The sequence below is a fragment of the Orycteropus afer genome, unplaced genomic scaffold (assembly GCF_000298275.1).
Source record: "Orycteropus afer afer isolate SDZICR_OR568_19922 unplaced genomic scaffold, OryAfe1.0 scaffold00047, whole genome shotgun sequence".
In the NCBI taxonomy this organism is placed as follows: domain Eukaryota; kingdom Metazoa; phylum Chordata; class Mammalia; order Tubulidentata; family Orycteropodidae; genus Orycteropus; species Orycteropus afer.
This window is the reverse complement of record NW_006921634.1, coordinates 15,823,017-15,847,099: the sequence shown is the minus strand read 5'-3', so window position 1 is coordinate 15,847,099 and position 24,083 is coordinate 15,823,017. Positions and strand designations below refer to the sequence as shown.

The window sequence follows — 24,083 nt, the reverse complement described above, 5'->3', positions numbered from 1 at the left end:
AGCCTATGCTATGAGCATTTGGATGTAGCCTCTAATGGTAGAGGTGAGAACATGTTTCAGATCTATTACTGAAGTCCATTTCTTCAGAACCTACCACAGGTAGTCAGCAATTTCAACCTTTGCCCTTCTCAATAATTTGAAGGTTTCTATGACATAAGTTTGCCCTCCTTCTCACTCTCAGAATCAGAGGTCTTCATCCTAAGCCTCATATGAACATCAACTTAAAATGCAAATGGATGACTTAGTTACAGACTCATTTTTAAGTTAATGGACTTCCTGAAATTGAATGTAGGTGTCTTTCCTGACAGATAGCTTGTAAGAGGGAAAAATAAGCCCAGAAAGACAAGAAAGGATGATGCATCAGTGACATATAAGAAAAAAATTATACACTTACTATTTTCTCTGTGCATATGTTTTCATCAGTAATTTCTGACAAAGCTGATCATCACAAAGTCAAATCCACTTGTAGAGCTTGTGCTGAGTGCCACTGGCTTGGTCCTCCAGGTGCACTCTCTGCCCTTTGTGTACTGTTCTCTGCCTGGGTGGGTGCCTGGCCCATGTGGGTGCATCAGTGGGTTCCTTCGGCTTTGGGTGGGGTTCAGCTGATAGGAGGTACCCATGGGATATTAGAGAACAGAAGAGTGAGGTCAGGGCATTGATTCCTCGCCTCTCTTCCTCAGGGTTGGCCATTACTCTCTATCAAAGGTCAGAGCCTCTGTCAAGTACTCACCATACTGCTACCCTGTTGCAGTTCTGGCAACTTCTCTCTGCTTAAGCCCCTTCAGGCTTAAACCTACAGTGTAGCTATACCTGGGGTACTACACTGTACCGTGCTGAGTTTTCCTACCTCCTGTCTACACATTACTCAAGTCCCTTAATTAAACTCCATGGATTAACCATTCTGAGTGTTTTTTTTTTTTCCCTTCCCAGAATCTGTCTTATACATAGTTTACTTTTAGAATGGGGAAATATGCTTGTGTAATACACAGGACTATGAAAGCCGTTGATAATAGAAGCAAAGGATTTACATGTCTTCCGTTGATGAGATGATTGGGATATATTTTCCTTGTTTTACACAAACTTTTAACTATTCCTAAGAGCACTCTGTCAAAATAGATCAAAATAAATACCAGTGCCAAAGCTCCACCTTAGAGTGTCTCAAAGAAGAAGACATGGTACCGAAAAAACAAACCCACTACCATCAAGTTGAACTGAGAGACTGGATAGGAAAGAGTTGAACTAACCCATAGGATTTCCAAGGCTTTAATTCTTTACAGAAACAGATAGCCTTATCATTCTCCTGTGGAACAGCTGGTGAATTCAAACCACCAGCCTTGTGTTCACAGTGGAATGCTTTAACCACTGCACCATCAGAGCTCCTTGGAAGATATGGGACATGACATAAATTAAGCCACAAACTGGAGGCTGAAAAGGAACATTACATTTCAGAAACAGATGTTAAATTTCTACAACTGTCCTAGTATTTACTCCTGTTTCATTCTCTCACACACTTAGATTTCTGTTGTACACAGATGAGACGTCAACTGATGATTAAAACAAATGAACAAAAATTATGTGACATGCATAGGGCATTTTTCAGTTATACTTTTTCTGGTTTCCAACAAAAAGTGACAAATTGTTTTGGCTTGTATTGTCTCACCTGTGGAGTAATAAGACAGGAGGGTGATGTAGTATGACTGACAGAGCAGAATGTTTATATTTGGTGAAATGAGAGAAGTCCACAGAGAAAATCAAAGCTAATTGAATCAAAGTAAAGAATTGCAATCTGGAAAACTATTTGGAAGTTGAAAGGATTCAGCCATGCACTGTGAAGTTGGGTGGTTCCACACTATGTATTGTACACTGTGTATTGTCAGGGCAAGGCACAGGGAGCTGGAGAGGTGAGAGAATATTAGTGACACCTTTAAGGACAAGAAGAACTCCATTTCTGGATAAGTAACAAGCCTCAGAGGATTCTGTTAAAAAACACCTTTCAACTTTCTTTGTATTTAGATTACCTGTACTGCTGCTCTAACAGAAAATACCACAAATGGGTGAGTGTAACAAACAGGGATGTATTGAAGTCCAAGTTCAGAGTGCCAGCTCTCGAAGCTGGGTGAAAGCCCCTTGACCTTAGTCTTCAGCTCTGCCTCTTGCTTGCAGCCCACTGAAGCTGGAGGATTTTTTTTTAACTTGGCTACTGGCTGCTGAGGCTGACAAACCCAAGGTCATCAAATAAAATGGCACAGTCTCAAAATTATTAAGCAACATGGCAGGTCATTGGTTCAAGTCCATTAAGAGTCCCAAGATCAGCAGACAACATGGCAGGCCATTGGGATGAAGACTTGGCCAAGTGCAGGGTCCAAGCATGCCAAAAAGCTATGTAGACCTGTCTTAATGCTTCTTCTATATACTGGAAGCAGATCACATTCCTAAGGCAGCTACTCAGCTGCTCACAGTAGATTCCACTGTGGAGCTGATTATCAGTCTCATCATGGAGAATAACTACATCCAGCTACTCAGCCACTCAAAACCAGGCCCAGACAAGTTGACACACAACTTAACCACCACACTTTGTTTCCTATAGGGCTTGTTGTTTATTTGAAAACAACAGGAAAAAACTGTGATCCAATCTTATATTTTGTTCTTTTTTAATTTTTATGGCTGTATATTGTAGTGATTTGCTGTAGGGTTATTAGGGAACAAACAGGTTTTGAACTCTATTCCTTTGGGAGGAAGGATTCTTATATTTGACAGTTGTCTCCTGGATACTTGCAATATGTCCTTCTGCCAAGTACTGGGGACTCAGTGGCAAACAAAGAAAAATAGTCCTTGCTCTCATGGAACTTAAAAACAAAAATCTCATTTTACTGGGGATGGGGCCAGAGATTACATAAACCAAAAAGACCAATTTCAATTGAGTCAACTCCAATTCATGGTGATCCCAGGTGTGTTAGAGTAAAACTGTACTCCATAGGGTTTTCATTGGCTAATTTTTTTATTTCAGAGTAGATCCACAGGCCTTTCTTCAGAGATGCTTCTGGGTGGCCTTTCATATCCAACTTTACAGTTAGCAGACAAGCACATAACTGTTTGTCTTACCCAGGGACTCCAGAGATTAAGTAAACAAGGTGAAAAATCTCATTGTCATAACATCAGAATAAAACTATTTTCATCATTCATCCTCCTAAACTTCATTTTCACAAACTGGCTAGTTGTTGTGGATCATTAATCTCTAATTACCTAAGTATAATTCTTCTCATGGATAATTGTGCATGTAATAAAATGTTTATTCTGGCATTTCTTTTATTTCTAGATTTCTAGAATGAACCTAGCAAGTCTACTCTTGTGGCTCTTCCATGTGCTATACATTTTTAACACTTCAACTTTAATACTATTGTGTTTGAATTCAAATATTTTTAACGTTATATTATTTAAAGCAAAAAATAAAATTTGAGTTGGAGAGCTAACAGGATGCTTAATTTGTATAAGAGCAATTCCATTTGATAAAAGTGCATCATATTCGAACAGGGAGTAGAGACAACTAATGTACATGCTCTGAACTCAAGCACACAGCCCATTCTACTCAGAAGCTAATTTGCATTGCTGGCATTTTCAATAGAGATGGATTATTTCATTGCTCACTATCTGGGGCAACAGGCACTATTTCGTTAATGAGCAGAATCAGGAAAATGAGGTATGTAAACTTAATTTTAATGACTTAATCAAAATTTGGGTACCAAGGGTGCAGTCATTAATTATACTCCTTCTTATAACCTCTATTTACATGTTGTGATGAAACATATCTTTAAAATATGTCTATAAATATGTAGATTACTATACTTTCAGCTATGCTAAATATGGCTAAATGGATGAAGAAATAGTCTTTATAAACATTTTCTTACATAGAAGAGCTAATTTTGCAAAAGTGTGCCCTTTAGCTGAAATGAAAATATCTCTTTGTTGACATAGAGCTGTGGACTGAACTGAGTTGTTCCGTTTTTTGGTAGATAATTTTTCTAGGTTACATTTGCAAGTATTATATACACGTACCATACAACCTTAAAAAACCCATTCTCAGGAAGGTAATAGAATTTAGCAGCATGTAGTGTCTTTCTTGAAAGTCTTCACATGTTTGTTATTAAAACATTATTTTACATATTTTGCTTTTGAATTTGACATTCAGGGATTAAACAACAGGACTTGTGACTATATATATATATATAGAGAGAGAGAGAGAGAGAGAGAGAGAGAGAGTCTTTTATTACTTCTCTAGATTGCAGTTAGGGAAGATGAGGAGACCAGCAAAGCATGTATTTTGTCATTTTGTCATGCTTTTGTCAACATTCACACAGCTTTCATTGTATCTCACTACCTACCCATGCAATGGTGCTGATGTCATTGTGCAAGCATTTGCTACCTTCCTAAAGCAATCTCAAATGCCTATATGAACATTCCATATCTGGCCTTTCTGTTGAAAATGTACTAAGAAGATGATGATAATCAAGGTCTTTTTTTTTCAATTAAAATGTATAAAATTTTTGTCAGTGCATATGATTAATATTTGTGGTCACAATGACAGAGAAAGGAGACACTTTGAAACTCAGAAAACTCTTTTTTATGGAACTACCTTTGCAATTCCTTTAACAGGATTAAAGTTTTAAGTAGGAAAGTCATCATAGTATAGAAGGGAATAGGACATATCCTTAGGATTAGTGGCTTGCCAATATAGAGCTTGCTGTTATTGAAATATAATATTAAAATTATAAATTGAGATCTTGAAATTTTATCATTAAAAATGTCACACCTCAGACTTGTTTTATCGGTGTATTTAGACATTTTGCATGAACAGGTAAAAATTTAGAATGAAAGTTAAAATTTGAGATATAGGTATAGTTATGATCATAATTTTTCTTTTTGTAAAAAGGCAAGAACTGTTTGCATTAATTACCAACACAGTCCTTACTTTTTTCATAGGTCTTGTCATTGAATGGCAACTGAAAATTACAAAGTCAAATTGTGTTTCTTGTTGCAATGTATGCATATCTCTGTGGCTGTAAAAAAAAGTTAAAATCCAAATATTCACAATTTTCAGTGACCCTGGAAATAACCCTGTGAAATAGGATGGAATAATTATTTCTCAAATTTTTATGCACGACAGAGAAAAGAATGGCTTGGTTCTTAGTCTTGTGGTTCTTGACATGATTTTGTGTCAAAATTGCATCTTTTTTTTTAGTTACACATGAGAACTTTTCTTACACGTTCTCCTCCCAGTACTTTCATCTCACTTAAATAAATTTCCTGATCTAGCTTTTTTCTTCCCTTTTCCACATTTGTGTACCAAAGCCTTTTCAATGTTCAATAGGCAGCTCCCCTTTCCCTAATCTTTGAACTTCCTCTTGTCTATAACAGAAACTAAGACATACATACAGAAGACAAAGAGGAAATAAAAGGCTAAAGAGGTTAACAGAAGCCAGAAGTGTGTCAGAGAGAAGGGAAAAGAGTTAAGAATTTGAGGAGGAAGTTGATGGATGATTGCTCATGTAATCAGCCTCAGTGACCTCCGGTTTCGTCTACCTCATCCATCTTATTAACTCAGAAATAATGCTGTTCTTCTGGAAACTCACCCCTAGCATAATAATCACCTATTGCCAAAGCCAAGAGTAGACTAAATTGCACTCAGGAAAAGACTTTAGAAGTAATTTATATTTTTCAAAAAATAGAAAAGAAATAGTTAAATTTCTTGTGATGCTTTTTGAAAATGACTTTTTTCTACCTCCAAACTTAATTGATAGCTGGCTATCACCAGCATTTAAAGAGAAATTTTAATTTAAAACGCAGAGCTCAAAGCAAACAAACATGAAATAGCAGCTTAGGAGTAAGTTCCCTGAAATAGTCTGACCTGTGTAGAGATAAGAGAAGGTATTGCATATTTGAGAGGAAAAAGAAGTGCTATAAAAAGAAATATTTAAAGAACAAAAAGGTGTTCTTAGAAAGTAAAAAATATAACAGCGGACATATTAGAAGATAAAATTTGAAGAAATCTCTCAGAAAATAATGCAAAGGATAAATAATTAGAAAGTAAGAAAGAAAAGATAAGAAGGTTTGAAGACAATTGAAGAATGTCCAGCATCCAATGAGGAGTTCCAGAAACAAAGAACACTGATAGAAGGAAAGAAAATTACTAGAGAATTAGGTCAAAAATATTTCTCAGAACTCAAGGACACATTTTTTTCCTAAATTGAAAAGGCTTTCTGAGTGCCTAGCACCATGAAGAAAAAGAGGCTCTTTCGAATGAACAAGAATGGTATCTTAGGAAACCAAAGACAAAGGAAGCTGTAGAATGAAAATTGCAGTATATATCTCTACATCAACTACAACAACTAGAATCTAACAAAGAGGGGCCTTCAAAAGTACTGCCAAGCTAGAATTCTCTTCCAAGCCATGCTATCAATTAAGTTTGGAGGTAGAAAAAAGTCATTTTCAAAAAGCATCACAAGAAATTTAACTCTTGTTATAGATTGAATTATGGCTCCCCAAAAATATATTCCTACTCTTTACACCTGTAGATGTAGTCCTGTTTAGAAATAAAATTTTTGTTTTGTATGTAAGTGAGGCCATACTAGAGTAGGGTGGGTCCTGAATCTAACCGTTTTTGAGTTATAAAAGACCTGAACAGACACCGACTAGGAGGCAGGGGGCAAACACTATCTGACAACTTTAAGGATTGCTGCCTACTGTTGTTGTTGTTATGTGCCGTCGAGTCGGACCCGACTCATAGCGACCCCTCCTTGGGTTTCCGAGGCAGTATCATTACAGAAGTAGATTGCCCCATCTTCCTTCCAAGGAATGGCTGGTGGGTTTGAACCACCATCCTTCTGGTTAGCAGTCAAGTGCCTTAGCCACTATGCTACCAGAACTCCCTGCTGCTACTAGAGGTTGAAATTGAAAGAAACAAAGAGGGAGCCCTGTGTAGAACCTTGCCCTAATTTGACCTGCTAGCTTTCTCAATGATGAAAAAATAAATTTATGTTCTTCAAAGCCACCCGCTTGTGTTATTTCTGTTACTGCACCTCCTATGGCATGCTATCTCAGTCAGCTACTGGAAGATGTGATCTATTAGAACAAGGGTGTAGATTAAGAAAGAGGAAGAGCTGGAATTAAAAAAATCAGGAACACAACACAGAAGCAAAGTAAAAAGACCTTGGTGGAAGATTCAAAGACAATATATATGAAAGTCTAGATAGCATTGGGTCTGATTAACAGATCAGAAATTTATAGCAGAGAAGCTGAAATTTAAAAAGCATGTAATATTGTTGAGTATTGAAAGATTGGCATAATTGAAGAAGAGTTTGGGTTGAACTAATGATACATATATGGAGCATTATGCAACAACAAAAAAAATAAAAATATTTAATAATAATAATAAAATAATAAAAAAATAACTTTTAACCACTGGCTTTCAGAATACAGAGATGCTGTACTAGAAAATGCACCATAGTATACTACTTGTCTTAGCTATGAGTAGCTGTTGCATTATCACAGTGTAAATAGTAAGTATTCACCTAAAAGAATTATGATATAACTCTACCGGAATGATAAGGAACTATGAAGTGTATTTGTATGTTTCTGTGTGAGTGTATGTGTGAGGGAAATGGTGTGAGAGAGTATGATGGGCTAAATTCTCAACTTTCATAAGGAAAAATCTGTTGATAAAGCAAAACCTGAAAAATAAAAATAATAATAAACTTTCTATATATATATAGCCACTCCTTGGAAGGAAGATGGGGCAATCTACTTTCATAGTGATTCTGCCTCGGAAACCCAAGGAGGGGTCGCTATGAGTCGGTTCCGACTGGATGGCACATAACAACAACATATATATATATATATATATATATATATATATATATATATATATAGAGAGAGAGAGAGAGAGAGAGAGAGAGAGAGAAAGAGAGAGAAGGATTTAAATGATAACCAGCCAAAAGTGTTAAAATTTGTTGCCCATTAGGATCAGGAAATGAGGGACAAGGGACTTCCCTAAAATATGTGCAGCCTTAACTTTGATAGAAATAAAAAATGAGATTGAAAACAAAATAATAGCAATACAAAACAAAACAGTTGTAGAGCATTCCCTTATTATTTAATAAAAGTTATATGTACATTATCTAGAGGCTTATCTTAGAAATTATTAGTATCCTTGTTTGCCCAACTATTGACCCTTCATATCATCTAAAAAAAAAATTTGTAAAGTTGTCTCTTTAATAAAATATCAATTTGATTGGTGTTTAATACACCTTGGATGTCTAATGGAATCACTACTGAATGAAAAACTATTAGAAATATTTGTGACTGTTGTTGTATATTCTTTTGCTCTTTGGAGAACGATAACTTATTTCTGAAATGCTGAAATTTTACTAATTTCCTTTCTATTTCTGGGCATCCCATTGCCACAGACAATATTGCTTGGAGATAGAGTGTCAAATGGATCAGGGCTAACAGGTAAAGAATTTTAAGTCCTCTATGCCTCACCCCATTGGAAGACAATATGGCTTATGGGGTGTTTGAACCATAAAAGTTAATACTAGGAAGTTTGTGACAATCATTAAAGAGGGATGACTCTTAGGAAATTTATAAAGTGTAGAAACAACCTTCACCCATCATATTTTTTTCCTCTTCATTTCACCTTTTTCCTTATTTATTTATTTAGGCTTTAAAATAATGATCCATCCATTATTCTGCAAAATCTTATCCTTTTTGGGTTTCCAGTTTACGTTAGTGGTAAAGGTTGAACCTCTAATTTTAATGAGACATGTTCAAACACAACAATACTTTTAGGACATAAAGTTATGCATCAATAAGGAAAAAAAATCCCATTGTAGCACTTTGATCAGAGGAGAAATCTCTTTCCTTTCATATCAAGAGACACTTACATTGAAAGCTGGCAGCCACTTTGACCACTGTCTCTATCACAGAAGCACTTCTTCCCACTTGGCACATCAAACCAAACCAAACTCACTGCTGTCAAGTCAATTCTGACTCATAGCGACCCCTCCTTGGGTTTCTGAGGCTGTATCTCTACAGGAAATAGATTGCCCAATCTTCCTTCTGAGGAGAGGCTGGAGGTGTTTGAACCTCTGGCCTTCTGGTTAGCAGTCAAATGCCTTAGGCACTATGCCACCAGAGCCTAGATCACACTTTTCTCAAGTTTCCAGTGATTTTTAGAATAGTTCTTAGCAAAGTCCAAGTCAAGTTATCATGGGGACCGTTACGTTAACTGTGCCTGCTAATGACACCTACACTCTTTCATCTAGTTGATCCCTCTGCTGAAGAAAGCATTGCACCTACACCTTAATCCTGCCTTACCTTTCTAGAACATATTCTCACCTGACTCCTTCTCATCCTTCCATTTTCAGCATGTTACTTTTGATCAGAAACTGGGTTAGATGTCTCCTGCTATAGGCTTATCAAAGCAATTAAGTAGCTTTTAACAAGGTAATGTGTTAATAGCCCATTTCTTCCTCTAGACTACAAGGTTTAAGGACAGAAAAGTTTCACTTTTCTCCCCCCTTTATGCTCCCCAGATCTAATACAGTCCCTAGCCTTGGCACAGAAGGGACTAAATAAATAATGTGTTTAGCTGAGTGGATTTCCTGTTGTCACTGTATTTTTTCACTCTGTATTATATTGGTTCTTAGAGGTGACTTAGTATGAGTAAGAGAGCTAGTCTTTTTTATATCTATACTAATCTGCAGTTGAAAAAGTCATATTAATCTCTATGTGAACGACACAGAGTGATAATGGAAATTGCCAGAGTCCCCACCCAAAGTGGAATGTTAAAATCTGCAAAGTGCTTGATTTTCATAAAGGAGAAGTTCTTGGAATCCATTTACACACAAATGCATCTGTATCTACTAATAGAGCTGGTCTAGAGATGATGACACAACTTGAAGATTGCATTAGACGATTAGACGAATGGCAGGTCATTTGGCACACTAAAATGCTCTTAATATGATTTGTTCACAATCTTTCTATTCTATTGCAGCAGAGGCCCCGACAACAGACTGGCCCACCGGCGACAGACAATTCTCCGTGAGAAGGGGAGAAGGCTAGCAAATCGAGGTCCAGCCTACATGTTTAATGATCGCTCAACAAGCCTATCTATTGAAGAGGAACGCTTTTTAGATGCAGCTGAATATGGCAACATTCCAGTGGTGAGGAAGATGTTGGAAGAATGCCTCTCACTCAATGTTAACTGTGTGGATTACATGGGCCAGAATGCCCTGCAGTTGGCAGTGGCCAACGAGCATCTGGAAATTACAGAACTTCTTCTCAAGAAAGAAAACCTATCTCGAGTTGGAGATGCCTTGCTTCTAGCCATTAGTAAAGGTTATGTTCGAATTGTGGAAGCAATTCTCAATCATCCAGCTTTTGCTGAAGGCAAGAGGTTAGCTACCAGCCCCAGTCAGTCTGAACTCCAGCACGATGATTTTTATGCTTATGATGAAGATGGGACACGGTTCTCCCATGATGTGACTCCAATCATCCTGGCTGCCCACTGCCAGGAATATGAAATTGTGCACACCCTCCTGCGGAAGGGTGCTCGGATTGAACGGCCTCATGATTATTTCTGCAAGTGCAGTGAATGCAACCAGAAACAGAAGCATGACTCCTTTAGCCACTCAAGATCTAGGATTAATGCCTATAAAGGCCTGGCAAGTCCTGCTTACCTGTCATTGTCCAGTGAGGATCCAATCATGATAGCCTTACAACTTAGCAATGAGCTGGCAGTGCTGGCCAACATTGAGAAAGAGTTCAAGGTAGGTCCTTAACAACAGGAACAACACCCTCCACATATTAATGCCAAGGTGCATTTAAAAGTGTTCACTATGTGCTCAGAATGGTACTAGCTACTGTGGACACTAGGTCATTTTACATGTTTACTCAACGAGCTGTTTATTATATTTCTTTCCAGTAAAATTTGTGATCACTAACATTTAGTGATGATCTATTATACCAGACATTTTACATTTATTATATCTAATCCTCAATTTAACCTTGAAAAGAAGATAATGCTAGTTTGTCTTTAGATGGAGAAATGGAAGCATAGAAAGATTAAGTAAGGCCAAGGTCAAACAACTGATAAATGGTAGAACTGGGATTAGAAACCATAAGTGCTACTCTCTTAAACTATATTCTTTCTCCTATAAAAAATACTTCTATATCCAAGGCATAGTACAGATATTGCTAAAGTCAGAAAGATGGATTAAACCTAAGAAAGTCACAGTTTGAATTGAGAGACAGATGTGTATAATACAAAGCAAAATGAAGCAAATACTAAATAAAGTTATAAGCAGTGTGTCCGGGGTATTAAAAGATAGCCATATGTAATGAAGGTTAGGTTTTATGGGAGTTATAAACAAGATGGTTTTGTGCTGGATCTGGCAGAATGTGTAGGATTGTAGAAGGCAGAAAATAAAGGGAGTGATTTTTTTAAGCCAAGGGAACAGCAAAGTAAAGCTTGTAGATAAGAAAGGAGTAGTCACTCAAAAGAAACTTTAAGCAGTCTCTTAATACAAGGTATGGTACCAGATGCTGCCATAGTTCTCATGTTTTGTATCGCATTTGGAAGGATGGGAACTCAGATTCCTAGCCTGACATCAAACCCGCACACACCTCTAAGTTCTTTCCACCCATTATCCATTTTGTAGTGCTCATTGTGTTCTGCCATGGATTATTGTTATTTATGATGCAATTTTCTCCTTCACTAAATTATCATCTCCTTGGAATCAGGTCTGATTCATCTAGAAAAATGTTTTGCAAAATAATTCCAGTAAGAAATGCATTTCCAATAAGAATTTTATATAATATATTTAAATTTTCTTTTTCAAGATTTGTAGATATTTGTATTATTTTGAACAATCATGCTCAATTTATGCAGTTTTGATCAAACATACTACTGATGACAATAATGTTAACTCTTTTTAGCAGAACATTTTTAATACCTAGAGCTATATGATTACAGAAAATAAAAGAATAACAGTGTTTAAAATGTTTAAAAAGTGTGTCCTAGAACTTGAAAATCAATTGCTTTTCTAATTAGAAAATTGTATAGGGAGAAAGGAACCTACTTGGCTTTTTGTTTGTAAAAGCTTTTGTCTACATAAAATAAAAAAGCATTCTATTTTCTTCCTCATCAGAAATCAAATGTTAAAACATATGTTCTATTCTCTGTGACTAGTTTGGTCTGCAGAGTTAAGAACAGCCACTTATTAGGATAAGCTGCCATTGCCTTTGTGTAAGAACATTTAGAAAAACCACATTCTCTTATTACCCCTAGCTACAATGATACTAAACCTGTCCCCAGAATCACAGCCTCATTTTACAGGATGAGACCTGACAGAGCTAGAGAAATTAGTGGCTGTCAGGTGAGCTTTCTTCCAAGGTCTGCTGCTTCTACCATTCAAAAACCTCTTATTTTTCCTATTTTAAAATAATGTGTATGTATTTTATAAAATTTAGAAAATAATACTATAAATAAGAGAGAAAAAAGTAGAATCATTCCTAATTCTGCTACCAAGAAAGAAACACTGATGCACAGACCATACTCACAGTTATGAGGTTTATTAGGGAAGTACCAGGTACAACTCAGGACACAGTTCTTCAATCAGGCAGCTTCTTCTCTGAAATGCTCTTTCTTAGCCCCTTTCTCTAGTGGGCCCTCTGCCTGGCCTCTGTCCTGCTCAGACAAATGTTACAGCTGTTTAGCTCCATCAGCAAGTGTATGGAGGTACCCCACTAGACCAGCAAGCATCCTTCCTAAAGGTGCTTAGCTCTGTTGCTCCGTGGGTTGGCAAGCTGTCTTGTGCTGGTCTTCTGGTTCTGTTGCTGCTGTTTCTCTTCTTTGCTTGTTGCCACTTCTTGTAGTCTCTCACCTTCTCCAGTGTTACAGCTCTCCCTGTCTCCTGGTGCTAGAAGCAGGGACCCCTGGTCCAAAGGATGTACTCCAACCTGGGATCTTCTTTCTTGATGGTAGTGAGGTTCCCCCACCTGCAGCCTCTAGAATTGTCTCACTTTAAGCCTAGTGGGATGAAAAAACTGACTAATCCCCTTGTTAGGGTTCCATACACCTTATTTGCATTGTCACAACCATGCAAGGGTTCCACACACCTTATTTGCATTATTAGTAGGCTGTGCAGTCCCTTTTGTGGGCCATAAACACATAACTTACATAGTCCCACCAGTCATTTTGTGGAAGTCTCAAGACTATGAATGGGTAGTAGGTTCAAGCTGCTAACCTTTTGGTTAGCAGCTGAATGCTTTAACCACTATGCCACCAGAGCTCCTTTTGTATGCCTAGAAGGGCATACACTGCATCACAAATAGCTTTTATTGTAAAGTCTCTTATAATCAACTTATCCTTCCTTTTTTCTCTCCACACACACACACATACACAAACACACATATATATTGAACACCAGTGACAAAAACAGATGAATAGTGGAATGACATCAAGAGCATCATACATAAAGAAAACAAAGGGTCACTAAAAAGATAGAAAGGAAGAAAAGGCCAAAATGGATATTGGAAGAGTCTCTGAAACTTGTTCTTGAATGGAGAGTAGCTAAAGGAAATGGAAGAAATGACAAGATAAAAGAGCTGAGTAAAAGATTTTAAACAGCAGCTCGAGGAGACAAAGTCAATTATTATTTCATATGCAAAGACCTGGAATTAGAAAACCAAAACAGAAGAACACACTTGACAAGTCTCAAGCTGAAAAAACTGAAGAAAAATTCAATCCTCAAGTTGAATATTGAAAGATTCTATGGGCAAAATATTGAATGATACAGGAAGCATCAAAAGAAAATGGAAGGAATATAGTCACTGTACCAAAAAGAATTGGTCAGTGTTCATCTATTTCAGGAGGTGGCATATGAACAAGAACTAATGGTATTGAGGAAGAAGTTGAAGCTGCGCTGAAAGAATTGGTGAAAACAAAGCTACAGGAATTGACAGAATACCCATTGAGATGTTTTAACAAACTGATGCTGTGCTGGAGGTACTTACTTGTCTATGCCAAGAAATTTGGAAGATAGCTACCTGGCCAACTGACTGAAAGAGATCCATATTTGTGCCCAGTTCAAAAAGAAAATGTGATCCAACAGAATATGGAAATATTTTAACAATAGCACATGCAAGTATGATTTTACTGAAGACAACTCAAAAATGGTTGTAGCAGTATGTTGCCAAGGAACTTCCAGAAATGCAAGCTGGGTTCTGAAGTGGATGTGGAATAGGGGATATTGTTGCTGATGTCAGATGGATCTTGGCTGAAAGCAAAGAATACCAGAAATATGTTTACTTGTGTTTTATTGACTATGCAAAAGCAGTAGACTGTGTGGATCATAGAAAATTATGTATAACATTGAGAAGAATGGGAATTTCAGAGCACTTAACTGTGCTCATGAGAAAACTATACATAGACCAGGGGGTGTTGTTTGAGCAGAATGAGGGGAGACTGGATTGTTTAAGATCACAAAGGGAGTGTGTCAGGGTTGTATCCTTTCACCATACTTATTCAATCTGTATGCTGAGCAAATAATCTGAGAAGCTGGACTATATGAAGAAGAATGCAGCATCAGGATTAGAGGAAGACTCATTAACAAGCTGCTATATGGATATGATACAACCTTGCTTGCTGAAAATGAAGATGACTTGAAGCACTTACTGAGGAAGATTAAAGACTGTAGTCTGCAGTATAGATTACATATCAGCATAAAGAAAATGAAAATCCTCACAACTGGACTGATAAGCAGCATCATGATAAATGGAGAGAAGACTGAAGTTGTCAAAGATTTTATATTACTTGGTTCCACAATCAACACCAATGGAAGCAGCAATCAAGAAATAAGATGTCATATTACACTGGGCAAATCTGCTGCAAAAGACTTCTTTAAAGTGCTGAAGAACAAAGATGTTTCTTCGAAGACTAAGGTGCACCTAACCCAAGCCATGGTATTTTCAATTGCCTCATAGGCATGTGAAAGCTGGACAGTGAAAAAGGAACACTGAAGAAAAGTTAATGCTTTTAAGTTGTGGTGTAGGCAAAGAATACTGAAAGTACCATGGACTGCCAGAAGAAGGAACAAATCTGTCCTGGACGAAGTGCAGCTGGAATGCTCCTTGAAAGTAAGAATGGCCAGACTTCATCTCACCTACTTTGGTCATGTTGTGAGAAGTGACCATTCCTTGGAGAAGGATATTATGCTTGGTAAAGTGGTGGGTCAGTGAAAAAGGGGATGACCCTCAACCAGATGGATAGATACAGTGGGTGCAACAAAGGGCTCAGGTACAGCAAGGACTGTGGAGGTGGTGCACGACTGGGCAGTGTTTCATTCTGTTATACATAGGGTCACTATGAGTCAGAGCCAACTCAATGACACCTAGCAACAAGAACAACATATACATATATTTTATATATATTACACACACACACACACACACACACATATAGGAGCTCTGGTGGCATAGTGCCTAAGGCATTTGACTGCTAGCCAGAAGATTGGTGGTTCAAACCTACCAGCCACTCTGTGGAAGGAAGAATGGGCAATTTACTTCTGTAAAGATTTACTGCCTCAGAAACCCAAGGAAGGTCACTATGAGTCAGAATCAACTCAATGGCAGTGAGTTGGTATGTGTGTGTGTGTGTGTATATATATATATATATATATATATATATATTTGACCCTAGAATAATGCAGAGGTTAGGGGCACTAACCCCCTATGCAGTCAAAGAAAAAAAAGTATAATTTCTGACTCCCCAGAAACTTAACTATAAATAGCCTACTCTTGACCAGAAATCTTACTGTTAACATAAACAATTGATAAGCACAGTTCTTGTACAGTTATTTGATTTCCACACAAAGACACACATATACACAACAGATAAGTTTATTAACTTATGATAGTAAGTTACTATTCATTAACTGGAAGTGGACTATTACAGTATTCATCCTTGTCTTCACAATGAGTAGACTGAGGAAGAGGAGGAAGAGGAGAACTTAATTGAGCTGTCTCAGAGTGGCAGGGGCAGAAAAGGTGGAGGAGATGGGGGTGGAGGCATGAGATGGAGGCACACTCAACGTCACTTTATGTAAATACATAATAATTTCTGTCTGGCTTTTTGCTTTTCCATTTCTCTGAAAAGGTTTCTATATAGTATCAATCCTTCTTCCACAATTTTCTTTAGTTTCAGTGGCCATATCATAGAATGGTCCATGTCATAAAAGAAGTCAAAAACAGTCTTGAATAATAAGAACCCTTCTGTTAGAATGTCTGATATCAATTTGTTTCCTGAAACTTCTTCTACATCTTCATCTTGCACTGGTTCAGAAGCACTCATCTCCATCAAGTTGCCTTTTATTAATTCCTCTGGTGTGGTTTCTGTTGTTGTTGTTGTTATGTGCCATCGAATCGGACCCAACTCAGTGACCCCTCCTTGGGTTTCCAAGGCAGTATCACTATGGAAGTAGATTGCCCAACCTTCCTTCCGAGGAGTGGTTGGTTGGTTTGAACCGCCAGCCTTCTGGTTAGCAGTCAAGTGCTTTAGGCACTAGGCTACCAGAGTGGTGTCTGTTAGCTCTTGAATTTCTCCAAGGTTCATATCTTAAAAAAAATCTTCATGTAAGTGGACTCATGCAGTTTAAACCTGGGTTATTCAAGGATCAAATGTTTGTGTATATGTATATACACACATGTATTTGTGTGTGTGTGTATATACATATATATGTACTTAGATAAACCAACAAAGTGGGATTCTCTATTGTTCAGTACATGGGTTGGTGAGAGTGGGAACTTTTTTGTAAAGGAGAAAAAAATCTATTTTCAAGGAAAGTCATTTTCGAAAAATCAAGGATCTGGAAATTGGTTCCTTTAAAACTACCAATGCTCTACTGGCCTCTTGAAAGTCTTCCCGTATCTCTGTTTGAAAATAACTACTTTATAAGAATAAGAGTATGTGAATTTTCAGAAATATTTTGTAAATGATAATATGTAGTTTTCCTAAACTCATCCTAAATTCTCACCTTCCATAACTAACCAGTCTATTGGCAAAAGAGGTCAGAGGAGTTACTGCTACATTTCTCAGGATATTTTACCATTTTTCTTTGAATATTTAAACTGAAAAAAATTGCATATATTACTCATACACCAAGTCCATAGCTGGCTCTGAATAGAGATGACAAAAGACCACAGAAGTGAAATCTAATAATTACATAAGGCTACAGGAACAAGGAAAAAAAAAAATCAATATGCCTTAAGGAGTTGAAAGTCTTTAAACAGAATGAGAAGAAAACATTCAGAAGTTTTCTGTCCATTCAAATTCAGTTTGATATTTGTTGTTGTTGTTAGGTGACCATTTTGAGTCATGCCACATCAGCAAATGGAAATCCTGAAAGCTTTACTTCATCCACATCTTTAAGGTCAAGTCTACTTTGAGGAGGCAGTCTTCCCCTAGTCTTATTTTGAGTGCCTTCTGACCTGAGGGGTTCATCTTCTGACATCATATCAGATAATGTTTCAAGGTTATTCGTAAAGTTTTCCAGTAATATATCAGACAGTGTTTCACTGCTATTCTTAAGGTTTTTGCTGACCAATTCTTTGAGAAGTGGATGGGGCCCCTTCTTTCTTCCAAGTTTCTTACTCTGGAAGCTCTGTTGAAACTTGTATACCGTGAGGGAACCTGCTGGTATTTGAAGTACCAGTGTCATAGCCTCTAGGCTCACAGCAACATGTAAGGGACCGCAATACACAAACTGACAGATGAGTGGTGAAATTTATTATTTACTTTTTATCAATTAGGAGCTCTGGTGGCACAGTGGTTAAGGCATTTGACTGTTAACCAAAAGATTGACAGTTTGAACCCACAAGCTGCTCTGTGGGAAAAAGATGAGACAGTCTGCTTCCATAAAGATTTACGTCCTGGAAACCCTATGGGTCAGTTCTACTCTATCCTATAGGATTGCTATGAGTCAGGATTGACTCAATGGCAGTGGGTTTAGTATTCTGGTCTTTACCAATAGTTTTGGCTCTGGTTACATGAGATTTCAGCCACCTTAAGCTTAAACTTGGATTAAGCCTGATTTTAGCAACAAATGCAAAATCAGGAAAGAAAGAAGGAAAGGAGTGACAGAGGGAGGGAGGGAGGGAAGAAGGAAGGAAGGAAGGAAGAAAGGAAGGAAAAACAAAGAAACAGAGGAAAAGAGAAAGAGGGAGAGAGTGTGTGTACGTGTGTGTATGTGGGTGGGTGGGTGGGTGTGTGTGTGTGTGGGAAAGAGAGAGAGAGAGAGAAATGGAGAGAGGAAAAAGAGAGAGAGATAAAGAAAGCCAGACAGCCCAGGATGTTGACTGTTTTTGACACCAAAGAAGGAGAGCACAAATCCTAGGTTCTCTCCTTCACTCAAGACTAAGCTCAGTTATGGGAGAAAAATCTTAAAAGACAAGATCAATATCAGAGACAGCCTTGTCAACAAATGCATTCACCCCACTCCTTTTAATATCTCAATATGTACCTGTGACTTACATCTCTAAACTCTTCTGAACCAATTTATATTTTAGGTGAGTTGTATTAACGAACAGTATTCTTTGTAATTTTCCCTAAAATCACCACTTTCATACATGAGGAATTGTCCTTTTCCCCATCATTCTAGACATCTAGCTTGTCTGGAGCATTTCCAGCTTCTTCAACTCTTCCTTGAGGTCTGTGCCTAGATAAAAGCACATGGCCCTCCAGATGCTGCTGACTTTGAGAAACGGGAAGAATAGAGGAATTCTCCTGTTTGTTTTTAACTCTTACTGTGTTCTGGATTATACATCTGGCATTGTTTGGCTTGTCTGGAATTGTTTGCAAGAAAAATATCCTGCAGTAAACTGAGCCAAAAAGTAGTTTTTGTTAGCATAAACACAATGTGACTTATCAGACCTTAGCAGGGTGGCAAAAGGTAACGCATGCTAAGTAGGGTACAAGGCACAGTTATAGCACCAGAAGCATAAGGCTGAAACCCCGACCAGACAAGGAGGGAGAAATTTACCTTTATCAGGCATTGCATATTATTCTAAGTAATTTACTCTATAATTTTCTTATGTGGCCTCATTGTAGGTCTCCATAATTAGGAGATATTAGGAAAAGAAGGAGCTCTGGTGGTGCAGTGGGTAAAGCATTCATCTGCTAAGCAAAAGTTGGTGGTTTGAACCCACCAGCTACTCCATAGGAGAATGAGGTAGTTTGCTTCCATAAAGATTTACAGACTTGAGAGCCCTATGGGGCAGTTCTACTCTGTCCTATAGGGTCAATATGAGTCAGAATTGACTTGATGACAGTGGGTTTTTTGTTGTTTTAGGAGAAGGTCAGAAAATAAAGAAGTTTTTCCAAGATCACATAGTCATTAAAGTGGCTGAGCAGGAATTCAAAGTCAGATGTGTTTTGTACACAGTCCATGTTCCTTTCTTTACATCATTCAACAAAATTTATTGATTACTTACCATGTGTCACACACTGTGCTAGGATGTGAAGACTCAAAGGTTATAAGACATAGTACCTTGTCTTTCAGGATATCTGAGTCTATTCAAGAGAGGCAGATACATAAACAAGTAACTATAGTAAAATGACTTGTAAGTAATATACAGTAGGAGGGAGCTATCTGAGTGAAAAAGAACATCACATACTTTTAACTGGAGCAAATAGATCCCAATTCCTTTTTGGATAAAATACAGTGTTAAAATACAGGGGTGTGTGTGTGTGTGTGTGTGTGTGTGTGTACAATTATATTTTAAATTTTTATTGTAGTCTGAAGGTGGTCAGTAATATCACATTCAGGTAGAATTTTAGATTTATGACAAGCAAAGAGTTACAGAAGTTAACCAAACAAAAAAATAATTGCCAATGAATCCAATCTGACTCATAGAGACCCTATAGGACAGAGTAAAACTGTCCCGTAGGGTTTCTTTACAGAAACAGACTGCCACATCTTTCTCCCACAGAGCAGCTGGTGGGTTCCAACCACCAAACTGACAGCTGAACACTTAACCACTGTACCACTAGGGCTCCTTGGGAGTAATATAATTTTTGTGTAATTTATGTGCAGCAGTTTGCTTCACAAGGGGCCCCAGTCCTAAAGCCGCCTGTTTACTTTCACAGATGCTCTTCTATGACGCCTGAAAATTCCTAATCTAAGGGAAGAATAAAGGCTGGTTAGCAAAGTTTTATTAAGTTAAAGAAGCAAGCCATTGCTGATAGCAACAACCAATGGAAAAGTCAGTAGCATCTGACATAGCTGGGAAAATGTTTTCCTTTAATTCTTGTTTTGAAATTTATCCCATTTCTTTATATCTTTTTTTATGGAATAATATCTGATTAACTTTTAGGTCCCTCACAGCTCCACATAGTAGATGCTCTTTAAGTGCTTCTAATCAGAGCTCAAAAATCAATGTGCCATTTACTGAGAATTATCCTGAAAAGCAAGAAACCCCCAGAGTTAGCTTAATTCAAGAAGCATGGCTGAATAATGCACTACTGTATATGTAATATTATTCACCACTTACCTAACTTTTCAAGTATACAATCTTATTTTGTAAAACTTCCATCATAGTGAAACTGCAGTCTGTCATAACACCTGGTACATAGAAAATTTGTTGAAAGTATGCATGAATGAACAATTGTTTTATTTTCAATGTGTTTTAAGATAACCAGGAATCCTAACAGGCCTTTGTAGCAAAGCCTCTGTGACAAGGGACTGAGTTGTTGTTGTTGTTGTTAAGTGCCGTCGAGGACTGAGAAGAGCTAGATATTGTTTGTGAAATAATTAAAATAACATTAATGATTACCGTTAACCTTGCATTACCCAGTGCCAAAAACTTTCTATCATCTCACAATAATGCAGGTGCTAGTGTTATCTCCAATTTACACATAAGGATTTTGGGCTTAAAGAGATTAAGTCATCACCCAAAGTCACACAGCTAGCAAGTAGACAGAGGCTACTTTCAACCCACCCCAGTCTGCTCTTTTCCAAAAGCCACACCTTTGATTACTAAGAATCAAGGCATGCATTTTTCCATAAACTTCATTACAGGCATACCTCAGAGATATTGAAAGTTTCTTCCAAACCACAATAAAGCAAATATCATAATAAAGCGAGTCACATGATTTTTTTTTTGTTTCCAAGTGCATATAAAAGTTATGTTCATCTTCTACTGTAGTATAGGAAGTATGCAATAACATTTTGAAACAGTTTGAAATATTGTAAGAGTTGCCAAAATGTGACACAGACACACAAAGTGAGCACATGCTATTAGAAAAATGGTGCCGATAAGACTTGTTTGACACAGGTTGCCACAGACTTTCAATTTATAAAAATGCAACATCTGCAAATCACAATAAAGCAGAGTGCAGTAAAATGAGGTGTGCCTTTCCTTACATGAAAAAAGAGCCAGAGTTAGAATTGCAGATCATAACATCTATTCTATATAAAATCCAAGTTAGATTATACTTTGAAAGGATCATTTTACCACAGAATTTTTTTTTTCCCCTAGTCACTAAACTATTTTATTAGCCCACTATCAGTCATCCATTTTTAACTCAAAGGTTAGTAGACAGCACACACTTTTAATTTAATAATGTATGGTGTGGGTGTGTGACCCAAAGACATGAATTGGAATTAAATCAACCTCCCAGAATCACAGTGCTGCATTCTGGTTAATAGAGGACTGCCAATAGTTCATTTTAAGTGAGTTTACATGACAATTTGAGAGAATGTGAAATAAGGATTCCTAAGAGGAAAACTGATGGTACAGTGTTTAAAGCACTTGACTGCCAACCAAAAGGTTAGTGGTTCAAACCCACTAGCCACTCAGCCTTGGAAACCCTAGGGGGGAATTCTACTTTCATGGAGGATTGCCATGAGTTGGAAGTGACCTGATGGCAGTGGATTTAAGGTGAAAATATGTGTGTATTTCTAAAAGCAGAATAATATTCTTTATTTTTTCTAATTGTATATTTTTTCTTGAGAATTAGCAGTGAGTGAATTGGAAATAATGTTTAGGTCAACATTTTAAGTGGCACAGAGTGTACACACTTTACTTTTCTGGTACATGTGGCTTCTTCAAAAGTATTTTCTCACATTTCAAGGCTCATACTCTTTTTTTCAATATCTAATTTCAACCCACCAGCCACTCACTCCTCGGAAGAAAAATTGGGCAATCTACTTCCCTAGTGATGCCACCTCGGAAACCCAAGGAGGGGTCGCTATGGGTTGAATCTGACTCAATTGCAAACAACAACAACATCAACAACAATTTCACCTGAGTCTTCTTAGTATTTTGCAGAGCATTGATTCTGACTAATATTTTCTTGTCTTTATAAGGACTAAAGATCCTTCTAGAATTGAGCTCTACATATAGGAGAAGCTGCCAGATGCATTAGACTTTTTACTTTTCAATTTTTGGTGACCATATACACAACCAAACATGCATCCATTCATAACTTTTATATGTACACTTCACAACATGTCACCACTCTCACTATCTCTACCCATATTGTTATATCACCCTTAATTTAGACTGCCCCTTAAAGTTCTTGTCTGTGCTTTGGATGAACTGTTGTCTGTTTGAACTCATATAGATAAGTCCTTATAATAAATAGTGCAATGCTACATAACATTTTATGAATATCAAGAAATGACTTATTTTGAGATCTTGTCATTAGGAATCCAAAGCAAAATAATTATGCTTTTTTTTTTGAATGCTTACTATATGCTTTGGGACCATGCTAAGTACTTGTGTATATGCTCTTTTTTACTACATATTTAATCTTGCTAAGCTTCATTTTTCTCATCATTAGAATGAGAGCACCAACATCACGGAGTGATTTTAACTTGTTTGAGGTTACATGGCTAATAAATGGAAGAACTAAGATTTGATTGCAGCTCTCTCTAGCTCTAAAAGCCTGAGCTTCTATATATGTATGTGTGTCTGTGTATCCCTATATTGCCGATAGACAGCATATGTACTTGCATATCTCAGTTTGTTTCTATGACCTTGGGAGCAGGAGTAAAAGTACTTCGTTGTGACCCTGCTTACACTGTTTGACCAGATACCTGTTTAGAAGTGGTTTGAACTGTTCTCAGCTAAGACATAATTTACTTGTATGGAATCTGTTTTGAGTCTACACTTAGCAAAGCATAGCCTGTTTGGCAATTACTAAACTGTAATGAATGTTCACTTGGCATGATTTACAGAGAGAAGTCCAAGTAGGTGTTTACACATGCCCAATACGAAGCTGTGCTCCTGATAGACTCCACCAAAATATTACCTTATTGACTAGTATCCAGAGACACATACATTTCTCCATCTTCTTCTTTTGGTCCTTCCAAGGTAACTTTTCACTCTCCAACACAGGCGTAGCTTCGGAATGAGAGAGGCAACAACTAACATTGAATCAGCACAGCTGGATTTAAAAGCCAACTCTAGACTTGGGTCGGCAAGAGTCAGCTTAGACTTGACTGCAACTGGTTTACTTTGATTTTTTTACCACAGAAGTTGTATGACCTCAGGGGATCTTAGTCTTTTCATGTGCAAAATGGGAATAGTTTTTGCTTTACCTCCCTCCCAGTTGTTTCAATGATCAAAAGAGAAAGAGTATTCTATAAAGAAGAGACAAAGTTGCATAATTCTTAAAGGCAAGGGGTTTGGAGGTAAAACAGGTTCAGGTTTTACACCTGATTTTTACATTGAGTTGTGGTAGTGTAGTGCCTCAGTCACTTGACTGCTAACCAGAAGCTTGGTGGTTCAAACTCATCAGCTACTCCTCGGAAGGAAGATTGGGCAATCTACTTCCGTAGTGATACCACCTCGTAAACCATGGCACATAACAACAACAATTTACACTGACTGGATCCGTGACTGGTTATAAATGATCTTGCTTCAAGATTAAAACAAACAAACAACAAACAAATGGGAAGGAGATATAAAAACCTGAGTGAAGATACGAATTTATTATTGTTACGTGCCATCAAGTTGGACCCGACTCA

At 37.4% G+C, this 24,083-nt stretch overlaps 1 protein-coding gene across 1 annotated transcript in view; it reads left to right on the top strand.

Moving 5' to 3' along the window:
• TRPC6 (transient receptor potential cation channel subfamily C member 6) overlaps positions 1-24,083 on the top strand; it is a 175,528-nt gene that overhangs the window by 95,649 nt on the left and 55,796 nt on the right. The window contains exon 2 of the mRNA XM_007938083.2: positions 10,049-10,823. Coding sequence (XP_007936274.1) covers positions 10,049-10,823 — 775 coding nt within the window. The remainder of the gene's footprint in view (positions 1-10,048; positions 10,824-24,083) is intronic.